General features: G+C 41.3%; 1 protein-coding gene across 2 annotated transcripts in view; it reads right to left on the bottom strand.

Annotated features, from left to right (window-relative positions):
- PTGFRN (prostaglandin F2 receptor inhibitor) overlaps nucleotides 1–16,202 on the bottom strand; it is a 68,416-nt gene that overhangs the window by 3,727 nt on the left and 48,487 nt on the right. For both annotated transcript variants that reach the window (XM_030469004.1, XM_030469005.1), the window contains 2 exons: nucleotides 7,861–7,968; nucleotides 1,040–1,345 (listed from right to left, as the gene is read on the bottom strand). In XM_030469004.1, coding sequence (XP_030324864.1) covers nucleotides 1,040–1,345; nucleotides 7,861–7,968 — 414 coding nt within the window. The remainder of the gene's footprint in view (nucleotides 1–1,039; nucleotides 1,346–7,860; nucleotides 7,969–16,202) is intronic.

Genomic DNA, 16,202 nt, shown 5'->3' with positions numbered 1-16,202 from the left:
TTGAGGTTTGGAAAACATGCCTCTTAAGAGACTCCCTTACCTCCTCATCACAATTCTTTCTCCACCATTTCAGAGCCACAGGGAGGCTGGAAGCATCAGAGGAACCGTGAAGTGAGAAAGCTAGAGCTAGTTCTGAAATGTATTCATTACCTGTTCCTCCAAACGAAAGTCTTACAAAAGTTCCCCCTCAGAGGCAGACTCTGAGCTGTGCTCTTTGTAATATGCTTCCAAATACCAAGGACTGGACTGCTCTACACTTTGCTTGATTGGAACTATTCATACAGTATATTCACTGCCTCTTGGCAACCTTACCTAATCAACTTCCAAAGTTGGCACCTAAACAAGAAATCTGATATGTAGGCATCTACTGCTCAGGTAAAAGGCAGGGTAAAAAATTGTAAGGAGTTTGGAAGGAATAGTTATAATAATTATCTGCACAGCAGGGAGAACAAAAGCTCCCAATTACTTTCAAGTTCATGGAACTTCCCAATATGACCCTTCTTGGAACTACTGAGAAGAAAGCAACTAGTTAAAAACCCATCCTGCATTAATTTCCTCCTTAGTTATGTGCTGAATGCAGTGTACATGCAACTTGCTTATTGTGAAGTCTAGCAACACTTGCAACTCAGGTTGGAAAGCAGATGAGACATTAAGTGCAGAGAGCAGCATGTCTTGTGGTTAGGAAAGAAGGAGTCACAGCTCTGATTTTTCTGTTACCACCACTTTGATAGCAATCACAACATGATTCTGCTTCAGCCTGCCCCATTTGCAAACCAAGGCTTCCTCCTGCAGGCAGCAGAAGGGTTAACACTTGAAACAAAACATCACCAGGACATGATTAGGGAAGAGAACACTCCAGTATGTTCAGGACAACCTAGTCTACAGAATCTGCAATCAGAAGCAGCAAATAGTAGAAAAGGATAAACTCTAATGAGGTTATCACAGGCACCTTTAAAAATAGCCATGGGGAGTATTTGCCACAGAAATACATAATGAAGTGTTAAAAAAAAGTTGCACAACACATGTTGTAATCTCTTACCATCCATTTTCACAGATAGAAAGATGGGTTTGGCTTTGATGTCGGGTTCCTGCTGCCATATGCCTGTGGCAGATCGTACCCATGGGGTCACTACGCAGTAGTGGTTCCCAAAGTCGTGGTCCTCACAGCCATGAACACGGAGCCGGAATTCTAGCGGGCTGATTCTCTCCAGGCTAAGATCACTGCTCCCATTTCTCCTACTCTGTGTGACGATCCCTCTCCGGTCCAGTGAGGCCAGCAAGACAGGCTCTCTGTCCAATGCAAAGGAGCGCACAGCAAACCAGGAGACATCAAAGGACATGTCATCTGCATTTGTGGACAAAGAAGAATTTGGACATGTTGGTGAGCTCTGCAGAGTATTCACAGTGACATTTCTCAGCAGAAAGGTTAATTTACAAGCAGAATAGCCAGTGCTGGTCTGACAGTGAAAGAAAAAGGAAAATAATTGGAAAAAAAATTTTTTTTAAAAATTAAAAAAAAAATGCCTTGAACATATCCTTTCCAGGATAATTCAAGCAGTGAACTGCAATGAAATGCACAAGCATGAAGAATGTAGCTGCACAGAAAGGGTGACTGTATTAGTGACAACAAAGAGATTTCTTACTGTCCTGCTTGTCATACTAAAATTCATATTTCATCTCTAAGTTTTTACCAAACAGGCCTAGTCTTGTAATAAGTTCTATAGCTATGCTGAACTACACTGAAAAGGGATTGGAAGTTCTAGGTATTTGCTAGCAGAGAATGATTTTCAATCACTATCTTCATGCAGGGCCTACACAACCACTAAGTCAGAGGATCTTTCCTGGAGATTGCCTCCTTATATTTTGTCCGCCTAAATGAATACAGGGATTCTATACAGAGCACACAAAATTACCTGCAAAAATACCAAGTATTCAGGAGCAAATCCTGACCACAATGCTTTTATACATTTTTCCCAGAGTTGTGGGTTACTGTCATACATCATTAAGCATCACACCTCATACAAGTTTTACTAGCCAAGGAGATAGCTTATAAAATGCACTTACTCGACCTTTAACATTTAATACAGCTGACAGGTAGTCAGAGCTCATCAACACATCTAGCTCTTTCTACCTTCATGCAAGATCTTATTGATCCCATTAGGAGATCTCTTCTTAACCCTAATAAGCTGATGCAGTTGAGTATCTACTTTAAAAATCACTGCTATTCTTTGCTAATGTGAGTCCAGCAGCACCTGTCAGTCTGAAACCTGGCATGACCTAAAGCAGACAGGAAAAGCCTGCTCACTTGTTTCATCAACAGTTTTTCCTTTCTGGCACATGGGTAAGCTGGTGAGCCCAAACTGGAACCATTGCTTAACATCTCTGTCTGAGTAGAATGTGCTTAACCGTTTCACACCTAAGACAATCCCAGTGATTTTGGCAATGCATCAAAACTCCACTTGCTAACATGAAGATCTCTGAAAAATACAAGATTATTGACCCAAAATTTAAAACTGATCTTTCATGTAATTGATTTTGCTTCTCTAAACTTCCAAGTTTGAGCTTCAGGCTAAAGGAAAAAATAAAGCCATAAACCTGGTGCTGTATTCAAATTCTTTGCACATGTAAATGAAGACACTTTTTAAGCCTCTACCAGCAAAGCTAATACTTCAGAAAGGAAGGGAACCTCAAAGTGAAGGGACATCTGCAGCTCTGCTACTTGAATATAGCATCAGCTGTCTAGGTGGAACATCCCTCCTTACTGCAGACCAAAACCACCCACTGTGTGGGGTATAATCAACTCCCCTGTAAGGTGCAATGGTTTACACAAATCTTCCAAAACAAAACACAAATATGAGAAAACAGGTGTTACAATCAGAGATGCTGGCTGATCAAACTCTTTTGAGACACCAGTGCATTTGCTGCCCTTGTTGCCATGGCCATCTTCTGCGAGAGATAGCACAGAACCTCAAGAAACCTCTTTTGCGGTCCTATGGCAGAAATGGGCTTCCCAGTTCTACATGGGGGTCAGCACAGGTCATATGGACCAGCAGCCCTCACAATGATCACTCTTGCTTCTCATACTACAAATACTACTATTAAGTTAATAGGCATCACACTCAGACAACTTCTCTTGAAAGCAAAGTTAATAAAAATTACCTTAAACACATGTTAATCTAACAGGACCAAACTTCGTCCTCTGCTTTGTGACACTCACTGTCTGTGGGAAACAGGGCCTCTGCTGGAGAGAGCTCTGCTTCTGTACACTACTCTCTGCCTCTGCTCCCTGTTTATGCCAAATAGGGTAATAGCACCAGCTCACAGGCAGTCACACTGGAAATGAGCAGATCCTTCCAAAGATCATCAACACTGCCATTAGCTCTTGTTTCCAGGTATAGCAGGAATATATGGACACCTGCCAGGCTAAGTCCAACTACACTGAACACACCACTGCACTTGCTAGAAGAGGTTTAAACAGGACATTTAGATACTACTAGCTTTCAGATTCCCAGGCAACTTGCTACCTTTGAGGAATTCCTTTTAGTCTCAATTAATTTGAGTTCCCTTCCCTCCACATGCAAAGATGAGTGCAGGCACTTCATCACTTTGAAATAGCTGAAACTATCTTCTGTAATTACAACATGGGACAACAGTATTATGCCAACATATTTTATTAGTCAGTATACACAGTGTGCAATTAGTGACTCACTACAGACAGAGGGAGGATTTGGCTCTGAATACTTTTTGTCACCATCCTCCTTGAAATAGCTTAAGACAGCAAAGTCATCTGATTCATTTCTATGTGTCTCTGGTTTCCACAAAATAAAACACAGGGAAATGTAGCAAAATGAGAACATAAGTCAGGTACTCTAAAGATCAGTGGTGAACATGCCTAGCACCTCCCAAGTGCTAATATTTGCTAATAGTGCTAGTATATGCTATAACTACATATTTACATAGTCTTAACTGATAAAAAACAGGTCACACACCAGGATTCTCAAAAGCATCAGTACCATTCCACACATACCTTGCATCTATGTTGACAGTTCACTCTCACAATTTTTGTTCCCAGTCTACAAAAATGAACCCAAACATTAGAACCACTCTCACGCTTAACAGCATAAAAGTTTCTTAAACCAGTCCCTCCTGTGACCCACAAGTTAACATTGTGGGACACCTGAACACGGTTTGCCCCACATTTAGAGGAAAGGATAACATCCCAGTGCCAAGCTCAGAAAGCAATCAATGCCTTCAGTGCCCCCAGGACATACAAGTCAGCTGCTTTCGTGAAGGAGCACAAAGCCCTGGAAGCTGGATGCTTCAGAGTTCTCTGAGGACAGTGGTGCTATGCTTCCTCCCCTCCTCAGCTAGTGAGGATCATCAATATGTAAAGCACATCTTTATGCATATTTCAATTTGACACACAGGACTAAGCTGTCTGGGTCTTAGCTGCTTCCTCGGCCAAGCGCTACTCAAAACAGGGAATCCTATTTCTAGACCAGCTCTTAGGAACCATACACTTTCACTGCTTAGAATGGAGCTCTCTCAGCATCTTGTTACAGTGCTGAATCACAATTTTGAGACCCTTTTTGTTTACAACATTTAAATGAAGCTGAATAGGGCTTCCTAGAGAGCTGAGCAATCCACTTCAAGCCATACAAGAAGTAAACAAGCTGGTTTTGTTAAATTCTCCAGAGTGCCCATTGGGTCTGTCTGGAGTAGATAAAAACCCATCTCTTTTCAGGCACAGTATGTAATACTTTTAAATCCCTAAGCACACAGCCAAAAAAGGGGTGATGTGGTAAGTCTAGAGATCATTTGTGAAAATGTGTATTTAACAGAAATATCATCAGCAGCTTTTATATCTCCAGAGCACAGAGGAACTACTACTCCCCCCCAGACGCACACATACTCCCCTCATATCAATTCAGAACACCAATCACAGCTTCCAAGCCAAAGGGAGCACTTCTTTAGATGGAGCAGTTGCTGCCATGTCCTGAGCTTAGTAATACATGCTCCATTTCAGCAGGGTCTCAAAGAACCAGAGGAAATAAAAGCACTTAGCAGTCATGCCAGAGCCTTTTCCACCCTTTTGAAAACTTCCCACAGGGTGGGTACATACTAGCACACACAAAGTATCATGAGTTCCCTCTAGCAGACAAGGGGTCTAACCCATAAGTTACATCTCTAGAAGAAAACAGAGTGCTCTAGCTGTAAAAAAGAAGGGCACTTGCAAAGATCATTGGTCATATAACTTTTTTTCTGGTCCTTGGAAGTACTTTATTTTTCTGATTGTGCAGAACAGAAGGAGAAAAGGCATCTGACACCTCAGTTTATTATAGGAAGCATACATACTAATCTACAAGCATGTTTACAAAGTTGAGTACCTATATGTACAAGAGCAGAGTTGGCTGGCATACCAAGTGTGTTCAAAATGTTTTGGAAATGTACTAAGCAAAACATCCTATGAAATTCCCTGCGATTCTTCTTTGCTCATAAAATAGCCTAAAACAGTCCTGAAGCAGGTCTGACACCAGAAGTGTAAATAGCCTTTGAAAGCCATCACAGCCCTCAGGAAGCAGTCAAATGCAATTGCTCTGTCTCAGCCCATGTCTGTACTGTTGTCATCTGTCATCTTCTAGATGCTGGCAACTCTTGCTCTGTTTATCTGATTACCTGGTGCAGGTTTCCCTAACAACATGCCACAATGAGACTGTCCTGTTATTTTCAGTCTGTCTAATATTTGGCACTCATTTACAAAGGAAGTTTTCCATTCCAGTTGTGAATTAAATTGTAATTATATATTATGTATAGACACAGATCAGAGATGGGATACGGGGGGTAAGGTTACTATTGAGGAACTACATCTGTTCGTTATCATATGAGCCCTTAAGGTCCTTCTTTATCTAACCTGCTCCACTATCTCACTCCTCTAGTCCCCTCCATCTCCCAAAGCCAAAAAAGCAGGCTGACATGCAGAGTATACACCCTACAGCTGTTACACAGATTCCAGCTGTTCTTCTGCCAGTATCATACAGAGGACCAGCAAGGACTGGAGAGGGGAAGAGCTTCTCAGGCCCATATGAAAGGCCCACATAGGGTTTGTCCATGTAGCAGGGCTAGTTAGGCCCCAAATCCTGCTCATTCAGCAATTGGAAACTCAGAGCATGGACTGAAAGGTTCTCTCAAAGCCTGACACAATGCCAAATTTTACTCCATTTTGGCTGTATTTGTTACCTGTGCCTCCTCTTATTGCAGACTCTAAAACAAAACTAAAAAATAACAAAAATCCCCCAAAACACTCAAAAGCCAAAACAAGCCAACCTCCCCCATCCCCACCCCCCCCCCCCCAAAAAAAAAAGCCAAAAATAAAGCCCAAAGGTAGAGATCTGCCATGTTCAAGATGATATTACCCAGCTATGTAACAGATTACCATGCTGGCATTTAAACTGGGCTGCTCATCACCCCTGGCAACAGCATGATTTCCAACTCCAGGCATCATCTATCAATTCAATAAACCTCTAGGAACCTTTATGAAGGTTATGAAGTTGCCCATGAGCAGCTCCTCAAAGAGGACATCTTTTTATTTTGATCCCTTTGATCATCTTAATCTTGTCAGTGCTTCTCCCAGTCTCAAGCTACCAAACACAAAAACCCATGATGAACTCAACGGCAGCAAAGCACTGACAGGAGAGCCACGCTCAGGGCAGTCACTTTTCAGAGATGCTGAGGCCTCTTTCACAAGGCAATCCCAAGCTTATTTTAGCTGTCCAACACCAGCAGAAGCAGCAGCAGATGCTCTCTGCCAGCAATTACTACTTTGCAAAGAAAGACAGCTGATTTGGGTACTGCCTCTCAACAATACCTGGGGCACACATTAACTAAGAAGAGGCTTCCTGCAGAGCAGAAACCACAGGGTGGACTAAGGTATATGTACAGGCATATGCATCACTGTTTGCTGGGTCCAGTATCCCAAGCTATGAATCTTTTCACAGCAATAAAGTTTACTCAGCTTTTCCTCCCTATCAAGCATTTCAAGAACCCAATCTAAAGACTTCTGTAATTTTTTCACAGGCAGCACACAACTATAATCTAGCAAATTGCTTCCTCACTACACTCAGATTTAATGTAGAGCAGACATCTTTGAAATTCCAAATGATGGACCTTTACCAGGCTTGGTACTTCATCTCATCAACTACTACATTGTAAGTAATATTTTCTGCACAGCACCTCTTTTGTAGTGACTTAGAATGAAAGTTTTGCCTGAATAAAGAATTCTTTACATTTAGGTATATATATTTATATATATGTATTTACATATATATTTATTTTAATTCAATTTTATATTCATATATATGTATATATAAATATAATTACATTTTAAAAACCTTAACTCATTCCAAACCCAAATTTTGGTTATAACAACCAGAGTTATTCTCACAGCAATTTGATGAAATTTAACTGGCCAGATGACTAAGATTTGTTTACAGATTATTTTCTCCTAACAGGTTTTGCCAGTGGACCCTTTTCCAATTAAAGGAAAGAGGAATACATTCCATGGCCCACCTAGGGGTTGTATGCTGAGATTGTAAGCAGTGGGGTTTGTTAGTACAAACAGCACAGGGGGGTTTATCAGCAAGAATACTCTTCCCCCATCTCTCCTCAGAATGCGAAACAAAGAACCTTGTTTTAAATTGGTCTGTGTAAACATGCTCTCCTGCATTTATATTTTTCTATATGATTTCAATGCTGATTCTCAATTACACAGCCTCCCTTAAAGGACATGGTGTTGTAACTGCTAGTTACCATTCTGACTGGTGAAGGCAAATGATTTATAGGTAAAATAATTTTGCAAAATACCTGGCTCAAGTGCAATTCCTTCCATTGTGATGATACACAGCAAATCTGCCAGTTCACCCTGGTAAACCGCTGGGTTGTCAGAATGCACCGAGACATTAAACACAGGACCTAGAAAAGAGTAAAAGCAATTATTCATGACAGGCTTTTCTTCAGTGTCCAAAAATCCTTCTTGCATGTTTTTGAAGGATTCTCTGCAGAGAGAGAGCTCTGAAGCAGGAATAAGCAGTTATGCAAGTTTTTCCAAAATAGCTATCCACTAAGGCAAAGTACCCGAATTGCCAGACTTGTCACCCAACACAGAGGCTGCTGCCCAAGTCTGTCTTCCGCTGTCCTGCACAAAAGGAGCCTGCCTTCCACTGGTGACTCCTCTATAAGATCAAGAACATTCAGATTTTCAGGCTAAACTAACATGAATCTTTCTGGCTGAGGCTGTCAATAGGAATTCAAGTTAGAGCAAAGCAGTGTTTTAACAATACAGATGGTTCTGCTCCAAACTGAAACACAAACAATACAAGAAGTGCATCTGATAACACTTTTCTGTGGGTTTTCCTTCAGGTTCTGCCACAGATAAGCATCTTCTGTAAAAGATCTCTCAAAGCCCAAGGGTACAGTAACTCCTTCAGCTGCAAAGTGGTGATTGCATTGATGAAAAATGTTAGGCTGTTATGAAACGCTCAGACACCATGACAACATGTGGGGTTTAACTTCTGAGGCATGTAAGTTAAAAAACAAAAGTTTTGACAAGTACTACATCTCTGGTGCAAAAGTCACAAAACCACAACTCCTCAGATATGCCAATATTGCTAGCACTCTCTACTTCACAAGGCAGAAACTGAAGAATGTGTCAAAATACCCATAGTGATTTCTCTATTAAACAACCAAATGATATGAGGAAGAAGAAAGCTGATGCTAATGATGGCCTCCATGATGGCTTTGGTGGAAAGGGTCAGGAAACCCAAGAAGGAACTTGTGACCCTGATTAAGTAAAAACCCATTTTGTCCTCCCTAGACTCCATTAGCTGACACAGTTACCTGTCTTGTCTACTTCTAGGACATCAGCAACAAGCACAGTAAGCTAGTTTGGAAGGAAAAAAAGCCATTGGAATATTGAGGAAACAGTTCAGAAATATACAGGTTGTGAGCAATCCTGACTTACTTCAGGCCACATTGGGTTAATGGTTATTGAGGCCTAGTTAGAGGCTTTCAGAGAATGAGCTACTGGGAAAGAGATAACTTAATTGGCAACAGAAGAGGAAAATAATTATGTGAGAAGAATCTTTCCGTGAGAATGGTATGTGTAATTGGAATACAAAGCCACCTGCATGATAAGATGGTGTAAACAAGACTTCTCTATATAAAGTGAGTGCAAGTTGTTAATAAACGATTTCATACAATCATATTGATGTGCACATGGAATCCTTAAGCCTCCGCAGACTGTTTTCCCACATTGGAAGATTTGCCTTCCTCCACTCTTACATGCAACTGTTTTAGCGCAGAATTTGTAAATTTAAAATCCATTGAAGGTCAGTGGCAAACAATGCTTTTGATGGAGAAGATCTAATGAAATCATCCAAGACAACCCACTTATCCCTTGCCTCCCCAACAGATTTGTGTGGAAAGCTATGCTGATAACTCACCACATCGTATCTACTTATCACATTACCTCCAAACTGAGGTTCTAGAGAGAAACTTTGATGTGTCACGAAACTAGAACTAAGAAATAAATTCCAATTCCAATGCAGTAACTACTTCTGTGGCTTCCAAAACTTCCCCCACAATTCTTACTGGGCCCAATGAGCTCCTCTTTGTTATGCCAATGATTTTTTACAACCCTCTTCTCATCCCCAGAAGCAGTTGCATTTTGTACATAAGGGCAGTATGTAGACATATAATCCCAGAGCTCTGTACCCATGATGACATCAAAAGTCCTCTACTAAAAATTAATACAGCAAGTTATCCCACCAGCCAAGGATAAAAGGGTGGTAGAGATATGGTAGATGTTACATGTGGACTACTAACCAAAACTCCTACATGTTTATGATAAAACATATTTAAGGAAATAAGAGACCCAGAATGAAGTTCAGATGTTCAGGCAGTGACTTCACAAGCAGGCTGGAGCTCCAACTTCAACTCAGAATGATGGAATCTTTCTGGGGGAATGAAGAGAGATTAATCTGATTGATTCCTCAGCCTCTAGCCAAACTCTTTCTGTATGAACTCTGTTTGTTTCTTGACATTCACACACACATACACCCCAACTGTATTTCCCTTGCAGCCTATTTGATTAGTTATCTTCAGATAAACCAAGATATTTTCCATCATTTTCTTTGGAGTTGTACACACAGGAGTTCCAGATCCTAGGGGACTAAAAGCAGCATGGATCAGGGCACTCCAGCCAATTATAACCAGAAAAGTCTCCAGCCGTGTGTGAACCATTACAGCAACAGAAACAAAGAGACAGTCAAAATCTGCCAGAAACATCCCTGTATTCCCACCACATACCCTCTGTTGCACTGATCAAAGGTAAAACTGGCAAAATCATAGAACAGAATTGTTTTGCTTGGTAAAGACCTGTAAGATCATCAAGTCCAACCATTAACCCAGCACTGCCAAGCCCACAGCTAAACCATGCCCCTACACATCATATCTACGTGTCTTTTAAAAAGCTTTAGGGATGGTGACTCAACCACTTCCCTGGGCAGCCTGTTCCAGTGCCTGACAACCCCCTGATACCCAATCTACACCTCCCTTGGTACAATTTGGGGCCATTCTCTCTAGTCCTATCCCTTGGGAGGGAAAGACCAACACCCAAAACAGCACCATAATAATCCTGGTATTGTCTATAGCTCAATACCTATCCTAAGTCTTAGCAGTGAAGGAGGTGACATCACATCAGGAATATAGCCAGCAAGCTCTGTCCTCAGTACATGCTGGCAGGGATTGAGCAAAAGAGATGAACTGCATGATCCAAACTTTGTCATGCTAAAGATGGGCTGCCTTACCCCTGTTCCCGCAGGGTAAACAAGGAAAGGCAGAGAGCACATATACAGACAGGACTTTTCAGTTCTTATTTCTATCTTCAAAGTCCAGGCACCTACTGCATTCAACACAATGGCTTCAAACCTTGGCATGCTAACAAACTACTAATGCAGAGTGGAGTTTGAATGCTCCTGGTCATTGAACATCACAAGGGTAGAAGCTAAGCCTGTTTGGTCTCAGTCAGGAAAGGCCATGTCTCGTGTTATGCAGCACTCCCTATATACTCTTCAGTTGTAGATCACCCAAGTGCTTCTCTCCCCTGCCTCCCATATGAAGTGTCAAAGCTTCCTGGACAGTAAAAAGGATGCTAGGCAGCTGCTACTCTTGTCATTTCACAGTTACACACCTGTCCCCCCCCAACACTGGTAAGTCACAGTTATTTCCCTATTAGGGTGCATGTCCTGAAAATTACTGTCTGTGCCTTCAGGGAGAAATTACTGTCCTATGTTAGAACTAGATTTCAACAGGAGAGTTAAGAGATGTGTCAGAGGGTATGCTCTTCCCACTCCAGCTGAAGAGAGAAAGCTTTATTTTTTTAAATATAAGCAAGCTTCATTACAGAGAAAATGTTTTCGTTCAGTCTTGAAAACTGTGGTTGCAACTTCCTAGGAGAAGCAACTTTCTTTTTGAAAGTATCTCAGGCCTGGTGCCCACATGCCCCATGCTCTGGGCATCAGGCTGCTCTCAGACATGGAAGAACACAATAGAGCTTAATAGGTATTCCAACCACCACCACCCCTCACCCAAAAACATGAAAAGGCAGAAGGATGTTTTCAGCGGAGTCCCATTAGCCCTAAACTGGATGATTTAATTCCCTACCTTCCACCATACAGTACACTTCAGTCAGAATTGAGTCAGTCCCTACACAGGCAGGGCAAGATTCACAGAAGCTCTGTGAAGGACTTGGTTCTAATCCCTCATTAAAAGTCATCTGCATGCTACTTTTCTCTATAGAAAGGTTCTAGTCTTGGTTTTGTGTGGTTTTATTCTAAAAAAACACAACTAACCAGTGCTTTTAACCTGATTATAACTAGCCTGATTTACGTTCCCAGCTTAAACAATTTACTCTGACTTCAGCTGAACCTGACTGGCAACAGAATGAAAAGCAGGAATAAGATGCCTACTAACCTCAAACAAAAGAAGCACCAAACCAATGTCTGTTAGAAGGTTAGAAGCAAAACCTATCACCTTATCTAGCCGGACATCTGCTTCACTGCAGGCTCAAGAAAAACACCTAAGCAAAAAAACTGCACCAAAGCAAGCCCAGAATGCTTCCAGACACATTTTCAAGGCTCCTGAGGACCACCCAAGAGGCCACAAAAATCCCATGCAAGTTGTGGACACTCATGGGTATTTTTTCCCCATTACCATCACACCACAGTATTCAAGAAGCCCTCAATATAGACTCCACCAAGCAGGGCTTGGAATAAAAAACCCAACTGCTTTTCTTAAGTTTTTACCATCCAAGGCAACAACAACAAAAAGTAAAACACAAACACACAACCCTAAATGCCAAGCTTACAGATGCAGGCATGTGGTAACAGGCAACTCCCAGCAGACCCTGATGATACCAACTATCAGGATCTCACCAATTCCAAACTCAAGCATTTGCAGTGTCACAGGAAGGGTTGAGGAGGTGACACAAACTCTCCTTCGATGAGATCTGAGTTCATGCTACGTTAAAACTGAGAAAAAACAGAACTCTTCAGATAACATATGATGTCACTTTGCTCACCTTGCTACCGGTTATTTAACAGTTTGAAATACTGTTATTAGCACCTACTGGTCACACAGGAGAATAAACAAACCAGAATTTAGATTCAATTGCAGGGTTGACAGATCAAGCAGAACAATGCAAAGGTAAGTACAGGAAAGTTGTTCAGAAGTAGTTTGAAAGCTGAGAAATAATTGCATTTTAATAACTTTAGGTTTGAAGATAAGCATCATGCCCTCAGCTAATTTGGAAACTACTAAGGAGCACACATTTACAGAACAAACCAGCATGTCCAAGCCTAAGAACTAAGCATCAACCTTTCCCCCTAAATTATCACCTCCTGCTGAGACCCTTGATTTAAACAAAGCTCAAATCTCTGTTCCTCACTGTAGTAAGGCCATATGTAAGCTTAGATACAACCCCTAAGATAAGCTTTCTTCTTTATTAAAGTAGTAAAAATTTTATACTATAAACACCTGCAGTCAAGATAAGAATAGAAAGAATTTCCAGAGCATTTCTTGACTTCTGAATGCTTGAAATACACTTAACTAATTTTAAACAGAAAGAGAAGAAACTGAGGTTAGAAGTTCAATAGTACAAATCTAGACATTATTAAAGAGAAACCAGGTTCTGGCATCAGGATGCATTCGGTGTAATTTCTTCTGAATGTCCCCTTCTATGGCAGATCTTGTAGCTCAACTTGTAGCTGCCCCAACTTTGCTTTATTACTTTGTGCTCAATCAGATTCATGCTGAACAGGCTGCAGGGTAGAAAGGGTGAGTTCAAGTTTTAATTAATTAACTCAGTTTAAGGATTAACACATTGGAGAAAAATTAAAAATCCTGAGCTCCATTTGCCTGTCACTCCCTGCATTCCTTCCCTGATCAGTAATCCCAACACCTTAAAACTGCAAGACAAAGAAGGAGAAAAGAAGGGAGAATAACCAAAAGCCAGTTAAAATCTACATTTACAACAGAAGAGATTTGAATTACCTAGGCCCTACGCAACATTTTGCCCTTTTCTGAATCATTTTATCCAGTACATCTCTGCAAAACTAAAGGTATGGTCTCTCCACAGACACAAGTTACCTTTATTTTGCATACAAGTAAAGCAGATGAGGGAAAGGTCAAGTAACATGATGGACAACAGAGATCCAGAGCAGGTCATTCCACTCAAGAAGCCTGTACCACTGCCCAGCCTGCCTGCAGTCCCTGCCTGCAGCTTCCCTACATCCAATCAACCACACCAAGGGAAAACTGATGCGACTCAAGTTCTCTGTCTTCCAAATAATTATTTTTATCTACCCTGGCAACAAATCATATACTCTTGAACTGGAAATCCCATGACCTGCCTTTCTCCAGATAATAAGCTCCTTCACCCACACTATTTCAGTCCCCTGCCCTTTCCCTGCTTCTTCACAGAGCTGTTCCCTAACCAGTTTTACCCCAAGCCTCATAATAACTGTTTCTGGAAGAAGCCCCAGTAGTTTAGTCTGTGGTTTCTACTTCCAGCTACACATTAATGCACAGAGGCACAAAGGCACACAATGACAAAGCACGTTCCTGCCCATTGGCAGTGGCTGGAAAACACCAGCTTTCCCTGCCAAAGTTTCTGCTTTATTGCTCTTCATTCATTTCCATGATTAAGGTTTCTTCCCTTCAAGAATCTCTCTTTTCTCCTTTCTTGAAACTGAGTATCTCTTGAGGTCATTGCAGAGCATCATTTCATTTTAATTGCAAGTTAAACATCAATACTTGGCTCATATTTCAGCAGCTCAGTTTATCTCAGCTTCTTCCAAAGTGAATGATAATACATTGCTGTGCAATGAGCTCACATGCAGATGCAATCCAGAGTTGAAGATTTCATTGAGATACTTCCCTTAAAGTTCTCCTTTATTTTTGTCTCTCCAGAACTTTCTGCCTTCCTCTGAATGGTTCTTGCTCATAACATACTTCTAAATACAAGATTAAAAGCTTCCTGATTCCCTCAAGGGAAAGGAAAATAAGTCACATCTCTGAAAATCCCTGGGAGTGTATAGTGGGCAAAGACACTCTAAACACTAATGTGGGTTGCCAGGTTTAGAATAAAAGGGATATAAAATTAAAGGACGGATGCCAGGATAAACCAGGTGGATTTCACTAAAAAAAAAAAAATAAACAAACCAACCAAACAAAACAGCTGTAGGCCAACTGGAGCTATTTGAACACACAGACCCACATGACAAACACTCTGATCTCAAGCAAGTTCCCAGCGATTTGACTCACCTTTGCTAAGGCTATGGGCAAAGGGAAGCATAAAAAAGAGACAGCCTCTCTCCTCTGTGGTTCAGGCCTTGCAGTTCACAGGCACTGCCACTGAAGCAACAACACCTGCAGATTACCAGAACTCAAGTGAGAGACTTCAGGCTGGGTGTGTTGGATCACAAGTCTTACAAGAAACCGTACCGATACACTGGCTTGATACACAGCAAGATAGAGAGGATAGGTGTGTGTCAAGCTGAAAGAAAGGCTAAGTATCACATGCTTAGGAGGAGAGAGGATGCACTTGAGTTTCAACAGAGATAATGCAATGAAATTGAAAGAAAATGTCAAGACAGGCACTGGCAGCTGCTCTTGTACCTTGCATTGCTGGGCAACCCTTGAAAGAGAGATGGCAGAGCTTCTGTTTTAGATAGGGGAAAATGGTCTTCATATGGGACAGTTTCCCACTGCCCCACAAATTGGCTTAATTTGCTTACAGATACTGCACATACAGCAGGTACTCATTTTATGCAGTTAGTCTAGTGATCCATGTGAATCATAAGGCCAGACCAGAGGATTCACAAGATCCTCTCTGGCCTTAAAATATATCCAGCAGAGAACAGCGTGCCATTGATGGGATATTTGAAAATTAATGACACAGGAAGTCTCTTCCTCACCACCACTACTCCACAACTTTCAGTTTATATATTTCAGTGGACAAAATCTACATTTCATTTTTTACTTCAGGAAGTTTCAAATGAATGCCTTCACATTAACATTTCAGATTGTTAACCAAATGGAATAAATACGTCCCTCTGCAACAGCAAGTGGAGAAAGTAAAGAGGAAGGCTCTGCTTGCAGCGAGCAAGTTTTGCCTTGAATGGAAAGAATCTGAGCAAGACATTTTCCACAGGCGTTCATGGAAAAAAATTTCAGAGCACTGCCACATTTCAAACCTATTGTGGGAAGAAACACTGAAGTTTCATGTGCACAGTCCCCAGCTCATATATAAAAAGCTTACAGGCCTCCTGCTACTTGGGTAGATCACACTGTACAATGCATATGCACACTAAAAACCCTGTCTTGAAACATCACTCAACTCAGAGACATCTGGGAGGCAGTGAAACAGTAAGAAAGGATTTCCAGTCCTAGCAAGCCCCTATCCCCTATCAAAAAGGAATCAATAAAAACAACTGAGACAAAAATCTTTCTGTGACTAAAAGCTTCATGTAAAATCCTGTAAGAGCTTCCTTCTGCTGAAAATATTGCTTCTGTATCTATCACCTCCCTATAGCATCCCTTGTGGTACAACCTGAAAAATGATGTAATGGAATCCCTTCTATTTTTCA

Source organism: Calypte anna, chromosome 1, assembly GCF_003957555.1.
Source record: "Calypte anna isolate BGI_N300 chromosome 1, bCalAnn1_v1.p, whole genome shotgun sequence".
Taxonomy (NCBI): domain Eukaryota; kingdom Metazoa; phylum Chordata; class Aves; order Apodiformes; family Trochilidae; genus Calypte; species Calypte anna.
The sequence above is the reverse complement of the archived record's forward strand: the minus strand, read 5'-3'. Positions and strand labels throughout refer to the sequence as shown.